This window comes from Dipodomys spectabilis, unplaced genomic scaffold, assembly GCF_019054845.1.
Source record: "Dipodomys spectabilis isolate Male_0828 unplaced genomic scaffold, ASM1905484v1 ptg000034l, whole genome shotgun sequence".
Lineage (NCBI taxonomy): Eukaryota > Metazoa > Chordata > Mammalia > Rodentia > Heteromyidae > Dipodomys > Dipodomys spectabilis.
Window position 1 is genome coordinate 2,803,418 of NW_024870711.1, and position 13,532 is coordinate 2,816,949.

General features: G+C 37.7%; 1 protein-coding gene across 2 annotated transcripts in view; it reads right to left on the minus strand.

The window, feature by feature from the left end:
• The window catches only part of Braf (B-Raf proto-oncogene, serine/threonine kinase), a 140,760-nt gene that overhangs the window by 22,666 nt on the left and 104,562 nt on the right, over nucleotides 1-13,532 (minus strand). For both annotated transcript variants that reach the window (XM_042677234.1, XM_042677233.1), the window contains exons 14-16: nucleotides 8,319-8,365; nucleotides 7,458-7,576; nucleotides 3,422-3,553 (exon numbers count right to left, since the gene is read on the minus strand). In XM_042677234.1, coding sequence (XP_042533168.1) covers nucleotides 3,422-3,553; nucleotides 7,458-7,576; nucleotides 8,319-8,365 — 298 coding nt within the window. The remainder of the gene's footprint in view (nucleotides 1-3,421; nucleotides 3,554-7,457; nucleotides 7,577-8,318; nucleotides 8,366-13,532) is intronic.

Below are 13,532 nucleotides of genomic sequence, written 5' to 3' on the forward strand. Positions count from 1 at the left end.
ATGCGAGGCAAGCATTCTACCACTGAGGCACCTTCCCAGCCCATAGGAAATATTCCATTTCTTCTCCAATTTCTTCAGAGGCCCACTAACCATTCAAAAATACATCTTTCTATGTGTTGGTAGTGTTTCCTTTCAGTGCATAGGAAAGTAGATACAGCAAACAAGAATCATCAGTTGTTCATTGAAGGGGAAGAATTAGAGGATGGGGCATTGTGCCTGCTGGTCTCCCGAGCTTTCAGACCTGCCCAGCCACAAGTCTCCACGAGCGGGGGAGGAAGCTGGGCACAGAGCATGGTCTGCCTGGCAGCAACCACACTTGACAGGAAGGCAACTCTGGAGACCCAGTCATCCTTTAGCCACAGCCTTGGGTTTTCAAGTCTTTGTGGAGCTTCACAAGCAATGGGGCTCATTTCATGCTAATGTCAAGGTCATCAATCACCACACCCTTCACAGTCTGGGCTTACCACTACTCAGTGTTCACAGCAGGTCTCAGTTTGACTTTTCTCTCCTAGCTGTGTCCCACCTAAGCAGAGTGTGTGTGTGTGTGTGTGTGTGTGTGTGTGTGGTGTGTGTGTGTGTGTGTGTGTGTGTGTGTGTGGTGTGTGTGTGTGTGTGTGTGTGTGTGTGTGTGTGTGTGTGTGTGTGTGTGTGTGGATTTCCATGATGCTCCCTGACTTGGAAATGTTCCTTGTTTTCAGGTTCTTCTATGGTTTCCTCTTTTTTTTTTTTTTTTTTTCCCCTAGCGCTGTACCACTTGAGCCACAGCGCCACTTCTGGCTTTTTTCTTTTTTCTTATGTGGTGCTGAGGAATTGAACCCAGGGCCTCATGCATGCAAGGCAAGCGCTCTACCACTGAGCCACCTTCCCAGCCCTTGTTTTCAGGTTCTTAAAGAGTATTTCAGTCTCAGTCAATAGGTTCCCCCTCAGGATGGTACATAGCTAGAGCTCTCACCTGTGAACTTTCTATATTCCACAGTGCTTTGTACATAGCAGGTACTAAAAACATTGTTAAGTAATTTGTATATTGGTAAGATGCTAATACTTATCATTTCTTGTAAAATTTTGTGGTAAGAACTCAACCATTGTGTCACTAGAGACCAAACAGCACGTGAAGAAGTCCTCACAGAAGGGTCACGAGGAGAAAAAGATGAGCTGTTTACCTCTTGTTCCTAAGTAAGCTTCAAATTGACAGCCAGTACCAGCTTGCCAGCCTTATGAACATATCATTTAGAAAGGACATCTTTTTAATACCTAGTCAACATACTCTGAGACTATGTGAAACAGATGAACCTTCCTCACATCCTCACAGACTACATTCTGGGTTTAGTATATAGTATAGTCAATACAATTATTTTAAATAAGACATAATTAATCCCAACTTAGTAGTAAAGCTGAACTGAAAGAGAAAGGCGAGGGAAATGAAATGATAAAGAGAGGGAAGGCTAAAGATATAGCTTAGTGGTAGATCACATGCTTAGTAATCCTAAGACTCTAAGTCTGATCCCCAATGCTGTAATCAAACCAAACCAACCAACCAACAGAATCACATTTAGGCCAGGTGCAGTGGTGTACACCTGTAGCCCCAGCACTTGTAAAGCAGAGGAAGGAAGATCATCAGTTCAGGCCAGCCTGAACTACATAGTAAGACCCTATCAAGATATAAGACAATAGCTGGGTGCTGGTGGCCCTATAATCCTAGCTACTCAGGAGGCTAAGATTTGAGAATCACGATTCAAAGCCAGCCCAGGCAGAAAAGTCCTGTGAGACTCTTATCTCCAAAACACCAGAAGTAGAGCTGTGGCTCAAAGGGGTAGAGTGCTAGCCTTTAGAATAGCTCAGGGACAGTGCCCAGGCTCTGAGTTCATGGTGACCAACAAAAGGGAGAAAAAAAAGATCAGACAAAACACGATTTCACAGATTTTCAATGCTAGAGAAAGTAAAGGAAGGATGTACTCTTTCAAAGTCATATAGTCATCCTTCAGAATATAAGAGAACTAGCTTAATAAATAATCTTATTTGAAGAGCTAGAAAAGCCTCTGTCTAGTTCAAACATTTTCAGTATTGAAAAAAATACCTAAAGAGGTGAGATCAAGTGATGCAGGTCTTGGGCCCAATGCCTGCCTTACCAGCCCTGCCGGAGGTGAGAGTTTAGGGAGAAGGTACCACCACTACATAATAAAGAAACAGCTGTCCCAACTCCCATGTAAAAGAAAAATACTCCTGGATTATTAAAGAGAAGTTTAATTTGAAAGCCACAGAGATCAAGGCACAAGAGAAAGTGACATAAAATGTAAGCAGGGAATGAATGGAGCAATATCTGAGGATGACCAGAGACATTTTCCAAAACGAAGAATTCCACAGAAAGTACTATTTGAAGAAAGCTGGCTCCTCTACAGTAATGAAGTAGAATATGGGCAGTGAAAAGAATATATAATTTGTTACATCTTCCTTATCAAATATTCAAGTAGGTATTAAACTGGCAAAGTCTAGGGGCGCTAACTAAACTATTAGAAAGAATTAACTAGAAAAAGCCTTACCCTTCTGCTGGTCACTCACTTACTTCTCTCATGGAGAGTAAGCCCTTTCCACATCATTTATTATACTCCCTTGGAGGACAAAGCACCTAAAATGCCAAGAAGTGGATGAATGCAGAACTCTGGGATGCTTTTATCTATATTCTGGAGATAATATTTCAAATAATAATTGTATATTTTATTAAAAATAAGCTTACTCACTTACAAATACATTTCATCCAGATCTAAGGTTCACAAATTTGACTAAACAGAACTAGAACTCCTCAGCAAATCCTCCAGAAAAATAATATACATAGGAAAAGTGGGTACCGGGTGCTATGCTATATGGTTGAGTTAAGAAGATCTTTCATAAAAAGTAAAGCATATGACACTTCAAAATCAGGCAATTTTGATAATCAGACTGCCATCATCAATTCAACACCTCAGTTATAATAATCTACGACATGTACAATAAGTGCATTATTTCAATTATGTTCCTTGGTTAACATTTGTTTATATCATGCAATTTTAAAATATCAGATTATAGGAATAGAAAAAAAGAACATAGAAAAGAAAGAAGTAGAAGTAAAAAATAGCCTCCTGGAAGAATTCTTATCATGGAGAAAACAAAGCAAAATGTAACTGTCCCTCTAAGGCTTTGTTTAATCTCTTGTCTCTAGTCACAAAGTTGGCAATTTGACTCCACTGCAACATTCAAGACCAACATTTCAAGGAAAAGTTTTACATGCTGTGACTGCCAAAAGTATATAAAAGATTTCTAAAACTGATCATTAAGATCAAGTATCTATCAATGCTCACCCAGGACTCTACTTTCTAATAAAAGTATTGAATAAATACTAACTAAATTCTTATACTGAAATAACACAAAGGAGATGACAAATATTTACCTGGTCCCTGTTGTTGATATTTGAATAAGGTAACTGGCCAGTCATCAATTCATACAAAACAATTCCAAATGCATACACATCTGACTGAAAGCTGTATGGGTTTTTATCTTGCATTCTGATTACTTCTGGTGCCTGTTAGAATAGAAGAAAACATTTGAGGTTATTCTTCTAGTGAATGAAGATTTCTGAAATACAAACTATGATAATTTCCAGAGTACTGCTAGATCACAAAAATCCCCCACCCACTATGTAAATAATTCTATTAATGGCCAAAGAAATAAAAACCATTAAGATGAAGGGAAATAAAGAAAAAGCAACTCTTAAAGAGGCTATTTTACCTGATTTTCTATAATACATTACTGAGATTTTATTGCTATGACTCTCCTTTCCAAGAAAATATCACTATTGTCATTTGAATATATTCCAAAACTAACCGTACCAGAATCAGTTTCCACTTCCCATTCCTGATTCAGCAAAGAAATACTAGACCTGTGGTTGTTAGAAGGCTTGGAGCAGGCACAACTACTGTAGTAATTGTCTTAAGACTTAAAATTTCTCATTGGGATCAGTGATTTTCCTTATTCTCAGGGTACTTTAACAAAAGTAACAGCAGATAGATTTAGTAGAAGTTTGTGTAAAGAATGTTTTGGTTGCTCCTTCTTGGGAAAACAGATCAAATCATACTTGCTGTAATGAAACACACACACACACACACACACACACACACACACACACACACACACACACACACACACACACACACACACACACACACACACACACACACACACACACACACACACACACTTTTTGCCAGTCCTGGGACTCCAATTCAGGGCCTGGGCACTGTCCTTGAGCTTCGTTTGCTCACAGTTAGTGTTCTATCACTTGGGCCATAGAGCCACTTTTTGCTTTTCCTGAGAATTTACTGGAGATAAGGGTCTCATGGACTTTTCTGCCTGGGCTAGCTTTGAACTGTGATCCTCAGAACTTGGCTTCCTGAGTAGCTACAGGTGTAAGCAACCAGAGCCTGGCCCTAGATTTCTTAATTACATAAAGTACAGTAAATGACTGGTAACAATTAGCTTCTTTCACTTTGCACCTCTTGCACGGTTTTGTTAAAAAAAAAAAAAGTGAAAGGATATATTAATTTGATAGCAAAAGCAGTACCAATTGCAAAAATAGTTGGAAAACAAGATTCTTGTTACTAGACCTTACATAAGGAAAAATGTCATTCAATTGCATATGAAAGGCAGAATCACCCACTGAACACTTAAACTTCTCTGCTAACTGCACTCCAGCCCAGGGACAGATCAGAACCTGGTGGTGGGACCCAGATATTTTTAGTCTGCAAAGCCCCCCAGATGACATCTATAGTCCAATAAAAAATTTCAAACCATGGATAGAATATCTGTGTGAGGCCAGGCGCCGGTGGCTCACGCCTGTAATCCTAGCTACTCAGGAGGCTGAGATCTGAGGATCGCGGTTCAAAGCCAGCCCGGGCAGGAAAGACTGTGAGACTCCTATCTCTAATAAACCACCAGAAAACTGGAAGTGGCACTGTAGCTCAAGTGGTAGAGTGCTCGCCTTGAGCTGAAGAGTTGAGGGACAGTGCCCAGGCCCAGAGTTCAAGCCCCACGACTGACAAAAAAAAAAAAAGAATATCTGTGTGAGATCCTGAAGGGAGTCAGAGAGAAAGTCTTATATACTTGGTTGTGTCATATATTTTGTTGAGAGATACTTTTTAGTAATATAGTATATCAAATAAACTGATAAAATGAACAAGTCATAATGCTGAGAGGGACTGCTGATAAACACATAGTTTTCAGTCTGAAGTGATTTGTTTGAGGATCAGAATGTACATCTGTTTAAGAACAATTCTTTTTTTTGGAATTTAGTTTTATTTGCTGTTGTTTGGAAATGTCTTGATATGAAGTTGTACCATCTATTTAAAGTCTACTTAAAAATATGTTACTGATTTTCAACTTAGTGATTTTGTAAAAATATTTTACAAAGGTTTCATTTTAACATCAAACAAAAGAAAGTGGAGAAGACCACTATAATAATTCAGAGGTGGCTGGAGGTATGGTAGAACAAGCAAGCCAAGAACATAAAGCCCTGAGTTCAAACCCCAGTATCACAAGAACAAACAACCCCCCCCCCCAAAAAAAAAAAAAAAACACACACCCAGGACAATATAACCTTAGTTTTGGACAAATTATTCTCTCTGAAAACATCGACCCAAAAGATTTAATAATGAAGCATATGATTTAGTCTAGTCTCTTATCCTAAAATTCAGCATGGCAGAATAAAAGAATTCATATATCCAGGTGTCAACAAAAAAGTAAACAGAAGGAAATACAAAACTTCCTACGTAATATTCTATTAACTACATAAGCTAAGGTTTTTGAAAAATTAAGGACAAATCTGAAGATTTGACTGAGCTCAGTTCTTCCATTTTAGTTCAAATAAATACATCTTTAAAGCAAGTGAGTGGTTTGTTTTTAGTTTTAGGGTCTATGATTTCAGCACTGAAAATGCCACTCCTCCCATCATCTTAGGATTCACTGTCATATTTGTTACAGCCAAGTGCCTGGCAACCAGGACTTTAACTATTAAGATTTTTTTAAACTTTGGTTTGATCTCAGGGCCTTGTGCTCATCACTTGACTCATACCCCCAGTCATTTTTATTTTTCAGATAGGTTCTTGTGCTTTGACTTGGGTTTGGCCTGTCAATGATCCTCCTACTTCTATCTCCCATACAGCTGGGATTACAGGTGTGAACTATCATACCTAGCTTGAACCATGATCCTTCCCTTCTTTGCCTTGAGATTATAATTAGCCTCTCATTTATACTTAGTAATTAAAATTATTAAAAATTTAAAATCATACTATAATTACTGAATCTTAGCAAAGGCCTAAGAAGTCTACTAGCCCAACACAATATTTTATATGAGGTAACTTAGAGGAGGTTAAGACATCTGTAGGTTAATGACTAGAGTAATATAGTATAGGTCTCCTAACTTAAGAGTCTCCTAATGTCCTTTATTCCCCTTTGCCACTTTCCCTTATTTCATTTATTTGTCACAAATAATGATATTCAATTTAACCCTATGCTTAGCTTGATACTCAAACTACTGTCTTAGAATTTCCTTCTTGGGGACTGCTACTCCATGTAGTCAGGGAATTTAGGCAGACTGCTTTGAAAATAATTTCAACTTTTCTGCTTTCAGCAGGCCATCACAAAAGTCCTAAGTGTAGATTAAATTATTAAAAACTTAAATTTGTACCACAGATTTTTAGGACACCTTGTATTTACATTAGAGCTGTGGCCTTCAAATTCTTTGATTTCAGGACTTCACTCTTAATTACTGAACATAGCCAGGCACCAGTGGCTCACGCCTGTAATCCTAGCTATTCAGGAGGCTGATATCTGAGGATCCTGGTTCAAAGCCAGCTTGGGTAGGAAAGTCTGTGAGACTCTTATCTCCAATTAACCACCAGAAAACTGGAAGTGGTGCTGTGGCTCAAAGTGGTAGAGCATTAGCCTTGAGCAAATGAGCTTAGGGACAGTTCCCAGGTCCTCAGTTCAAGCTCTATGACCAACAGAAATAAACTATTGAACATACCCAGGTGCCAGTAGCTCATGCCTGCAATCTTCATTACTCAGAAGGCTGAGATCTGAGAACTGAGGTTCAAAAGCCAGATTGGGTAGACAAATCCTCAAGTTCCTTACCTCCAACTAACTAGCAAAAGCCAGAACATTTTGAGCATTGACATTTTCAACCGACAATTTTGAATAAAATGGAAATACTGCATAATAAATGTTATCATGAAACTAATTTTGTAATATTCTTCTTAAAGATACAGAAACATTAAAACTTATTTACATAAAAACTAGAGCAGCATTGACTTTTGTAAATAGTGGGAATTACAAAAAATATTGTATCTTAAGTCTTCAATGACTTTCTAGTAACTCAGAAGCATCTCAGGATCCAAAAATTTAATCAATAGAAAAACAGCCTCAATTCTTACCATCCACAAAATAGATCCAGACAACTGTTCAAACTGATGGGACCCACTCCATCGAGATTTCACTGTGGCTAGACCAAAATCACCTATTTTTACCGTGAGGTCTTCATGAAGAAATATATCTGAGGTGTAGTAAGTAAAGGAAAAAAAGTAGATCTCATTTCCTATTAGAGCAAGCATTTTGAAGATGTTAGGTAAGAGATCTAGTTTCTATAAATCTATAATATGTTCTTTTTAAAAAGAGTACTTAAAAAAATGAGTTAGTTCTCTTTAGCTTATATGATTTGCTTTAAATATTTTTATGGACTTAAAATGTATGATAATGAGATGAGATGCTTTCCTGAGCCCATGGGAGACCCAAAACCTTTTAATTTGATTCCGGTCAGATGCAGATCGAGGTACCAGTTAGCACTGCTGTAAGCAGCTAAGGCTCTTTATTAGATTAAGATGGCATCAGACAGGATCTAAGTCTGGGCTTCGTAAAAAAAAAAATTTTTTTTTTTTCACCTCACTATCCTGTAATTTTAGAGCCTTCAGTTTTCTACTGCTACTTAGCAAGGTCAGGGGGCTGAAGTATACTAGTATACAGCCACAAAAATTCATTTCATAATGCAGACAGAATGTAAACAAGCAATCAGAAAAGTCTTATTAGTATAGACTTTTGGTTCCATCTTCTTGTAGTGCCTATTCAAAAACAAAAAGCAGGTAGATGCATCCTGCTATTATACTCTCATGCAAACTAATTTATTTTCTTTACAGCATACTGAACTTAACATGAAGACTTTTTACATAATGTGAAGACAAAATGCAGAAGAAAAAGTCAGGATGTTTTCGAACTTCGAAGACCAATTTCAGGAAGGATACTATTACTCTTGAGGTCTCTGTGGATGATTGACTTGGCGTGTAAATAACTGAAAAACAAAACATCATTTTAACCTGAGTAGGGCTAATTGCTTCTAGCCTCAAACTCTACAGAACATATTCAGTGATGTAAAGACTTATTAGAATCATGATACAAATGAAATCTGTACAATTTGATAACTTCTTTACAATGTATTAAAATTGACTGTAAATAAATTTAGGATTATTAAGACATACTACTATTCTGTACAAACAGAATCTTTTCTATTAAGACTTGTACTTTACCTTTTTACTAGTTATAACTTTCCACTCCATTAATGTCTACTTATTCACATCCTTGAACTATAGTTTAATACTTAGATTCTACCTCTGTGTTAAATGCTCCCCTCTTGAACCTATCTCCCAAATAAGCTTTCAATATATTTTTCACTTATTCATACCCATCCTTTTAGATCATGGCATTATTTAACTCCTGACTGAAGCTTTCCTATGACTAATCCAATAATCTTTCACTATTCATTTTATGTGGAAGTTGTAACAGCTTGATTCATGTTTTTTCCATGTTCCTATTTTGTTATTTACAATTCAAACTCCATAAGAATATGAAAGTTAGTAAATTGTAGTTTTGAAATATATTCTTAAAATCTTATTAAAACTAGGCAGGAGCAAATATCCTCTATAATGATCACAAGGGATCTATTTTAAAATCAATGATAAAGTTAAATCAACTATGACATCTTTGAAAACTGCTTTAGTTGTATTCACTGAGGGAAAGAAAGGTCGGTGTTTAGGTTACTTCCATTTGTCCTCATTGCCTGGTAGGGGCCTCCTATGTGTGAAGTTTCATTATATACCTGTTGAATAGACTACTACATGATGCATACAGTGTCTTAGTTATTTTTCTTTATTTAATACTAACTAGGAAAAGCAAATATATGAGATTTCTTAGATCAACAATGACTACTAAGAAAAAAGTTGGACTTTTATTTTTCTTCTAAATGTTGGTTCTGGGGGCTTGAACTCAGGCCTGGGTAATATCCCTGAGAATTTTTGCTCAAGTTTAGTGCTTGGGCTACAACTCTATTTCTGGCTTTTTTGGATAGTTATTTGGAGTCTCATAGACTTGCCTGTCTGGGCTGGTTTGGAAAGACCATCCTCAGATCTCAGTCTCCTGAGTGGCTAGGATTGTAGGTGTGAGCCATCAGTGTCTGGCTGGACTTCTATTTTTACCACTTTGGTTACAGACGCGTTACAGAAAGAGAATTATGAAATTAGGTAAAAAAAATAAACTACATAAAAAAATTATACAAGCTAAAGGAGGGTACCACCTCCAGGGGAGGAACCCAAAGGTATATCTTCTCTGAACACTTAAAATATTATTTATTTACACAAATTCCAGGAAATGGAAACATGAGTGTTTTTGTTCTTGTTGTTGGAGGGAGTATTTGTTTTTGCTTTTGGGTCTTTTTTTATTTTAGGAGGGCAAAGAGGGGCCACAGAAAGGGAGGGAGGAATGGTGAACAAATGCAATCATAATATTCGGTATACACAATGTGGAAAATGACCTATGTAACTTGTGGGCAGGCATGGGAGGGAGAAACTGGGGGAAAAGCAAAAGAAGCGGTGACACTGTCCAAGAATGTATTCATTACCCAATTCATGCAATGGCAACTCCTCTTATTAATTAAAAAACACACAAGAAATAAGGTATGTTTTGTTTGTTTGCTCTTGGAGGTTGTTCTTTTTTTTTTCTTTTTTTAGCAAAAATTATAGGAAAACTAATTAGGTGAAGAATGCTCTTCCAGTAGACCAAAGGAAGGTTTCTAGGATTATAAGGACAATTTTATCTTTACTCTAGCCCAAGTTTATTGAAGTGTGAGAGGCTTGTGGGGCAGTCACTGTCCAGGGGTTGTGGTTGTTTACTGGATTAGACCTGACCCCCAGAGCTATTGTTTCAGAAACTATTTTGTTGACTCGCCTTAGGCTGGAATGATTCCTTTCAATAATCCTTAGGTGGTGGTATACTCAAAACCCAAGGTTGTGACATTCTTTGACCTTGTTGTTCTACTTTAATCTTACAACTCACCAGAAAGCTGAAAATTTTTCTCTCAGAGACCTTGTGATCACATCCACAATTTAAGGTCCTTTTGAATGTCCTCAGTGCTTACTTGTTCCTCCCTGCCCCCCTCTCCCCAAAATACGAAGTCAAAGTCAGTCTTTGGCTGTTAACTGATGGTCTAGATTAGGAGCGTCTTGCTGTTGCTCTGTCTATGAGGGCAATGATCTACAGGGCCCTTGTTAAAAACACATCCTTTTAGCCTGGTGCCTTTGGCTCATGCCTGTAATACCAGCTACTCAGGAGGCTAAGATCTGAGGATCACGGTTCAAAGCCAGCCCGGGCAGGAAAGTCTGTGAGACTCCAATAAAAACCACTAGAAAACTGGAAGTGGCATTGTGGCTCAAGCGTTAGAGCACTTGCCGTGAGCTGAAGAGCTGAGGGACAGCGTCCAGGCCCAGAGTTCAAGCCCCACGTCCGACAAAAACAAAACAAAAAAACAAAAAAAAAACCCCCAAACCAAAAAATAACAACCCCCCCCAAAAAAACCCCACATCCTTTTGAGATCACAGTCAGTCTGAGTTATGTTAAAAGCTAGAAAAATGAGATAGGTATTATACCTAGTCCCTGTATCATGTTTCAGAATAATTACTGCCCTAAACAATTCTATACAAATTGACAATGAAACCATTTCTTGAGTACCAAATGGTTTCCATATAAACCATGAAACAAAAAACCCCAAAACTATGTAACTGGTTAGGGGGCAGCAGCAATAAACTGAATGGTCTATAATAAACTTCAATAATAAACCAGATACAGAATACTATACTTTCTACTCTTTAGTGTAGAATTCTAAATAATGGTCCTCTCCTCCCCTTTAAAGTTGTTAAGGAAAGGGCACAGGTTTATAGCAATACCAGGAAAGAACAACATACCTACATAAGTATGACATTTCCTTCTCAGGATTCTCTTAGGACTATCCTTCCTAGGATAAAATGTCCACTTACAGAAGCACTTTTATTGTTTGTTGTTTTGTTGGTTGTGGGGCTTGAACTCAGGGCCTGAGTGCTCTCCCTGAGTTCCTTGCTTAAGGATAGTGCTCTACTTTTTTGAGCCACAGCTCTATTTTGCAGAATCACTGTATAGCAGCAAAACCATCTGACCAAATCTGTTCTCTTCCAAGCTCTTATACAAGGATCACTTTCCAACCAGCTTTGTAGAGAACATGATAGCTCGAACTAAGTACAGTTAATTCAGATTTAGCCAGCACAAACTAGAGTGAAGTTTTCATCTTCACCTCATAAAAATTATGAAATGAGTCATATTCACTCTAGACAATAAGATTATTTTCAGTTTGAACTGGAAATACTTTTGTACACTTAACACGTGGGTATAACCTTATATTTTGTAGACATGGCCTCAACTTGTAAAAACATAAAAATAGGGTTTAAAAGATCAACATGATCATGTTGTCTTCATCTAAGTCATTTTGAAATATATTCATAATATTCAAGAGTAATGAAGACAGAAAATTGCTATCTTCTCAAGGATGATCATCTGATTGTGAACCTGGTTAAATTTGGCTATTGATGCTACATTTTCTTGGCCTTATCTTTAAGACTACATAAGAGGTATCATTCAAATGGCTTCCTGAAATTCAAATACTGTGGCACACTATCTGGCTGCTTTACTAACCTAGTCTATCTGGAAAACCTCTGAGTGGCTCATAAAAGTTTAGTTTTATTCTCTTGTATTTCTAAAATCTTAGATTAGGTACTAGTTAGGTCTCATACATGTCATACATTTTTAAAGCTAATTCTATAAAAGTTCATCAGACTTCAGGCATAAAAGTGAATCTCTTCTAGATATCCTAGCCAATAATGGAGAATTTAGCTACTGTCTGGGCTGGTAGTATGACCACAGTGACAGTGTCCTCCTTCTATTCTGATGCCCTCTGGTCCCTTCACAATCACAACATGAAAAGGAAGACTGAAGGGAATACCATTCTGCTACTTCTCTTATTTACCATTAAAAAAATAATAAAATCATCACTGGGCAATCTGTCTCACACCTGTAATCCTAGCTACTCAGGATAGAGGTTCAAAGCGAGTCTGGGCAGGAAAGTCTGTGAGACTTTTTAATCTCCAATAAAGCACTCAGAAAACCAGAAGTGGTGCTGTGGCTCAAATGGTAGAGTGCTCCCTTGCCTTAAACTGAAGACACTTAGCTCAGTGGCAGAGTGCTTGCCTCGCATGCATGAGGTCTGGTTCAATTCCTCAGCAACACATATGTAGAAAAAAGCTGGAAGTGGTGTTATGGCTCAAGAAGAGCTGAGGGACAGCGCCCAGGCCCAGAGTTCAGCCCCCATGACCGACAAAAAAAAAAAAAAAAGAAAATAAACTAGTGTTTCTATATATAATTTTTTTTTGGTAGTACTGAAGTTTGAACTCAAGGCTTTGCCACGCAGGCACTCTGCCACTGACCCATGCCTCTTGACCTTTTTTTGCAATCATTATTTTGAGATAGGGTCTTGCTTCTTCCTGGGTAGGCCTAGATAACAGTCCTCCCAATCTCAGATTCCCACATAGCTTGGGTAACATGACACCAATGTGTGCGTGCGAGAGGCTGAGTTTGTGTGGGGTATGGTTCAAAGGCAGCCTGGGCAGAAGAAAAAGTTCAGGAGACCACCTACTCAATCAATAATTGAACTCAATCAATAATTGAACACAATAATTTATCGACAATATTCTTGAAATACTTTGGCTTTTGGATTGAATCAGTGACTGGCGGGTGAGAACATGATAAAACATACTTTGTAAACCCCAATTCCTTAGAGTGAATCTATAATTACCTACCACAGGAATACTGCTCTCTTCAAGTGAACCTAAGAATTGGAAATGATCTTTAAGATACCAAAAGACGTACCCACATAGGAAAAAAGTCACCCATCCATTGTTTGTTCATATTTTGTAATTCCATAAAATATACACATTGGAATATTATATTGTTTTAACTTTTCTAGTTCTTAAAGGTTTGACCTTTTAAGTGAGTGCAACCTAGACAATTATTTAATGAGTCAATTTATCCAATGTTCTTACTCTGCTCACTTGTTGGGACTTTGAATTCTGCACAAGTCATATAGAAAATGTTCAGGGGACAAA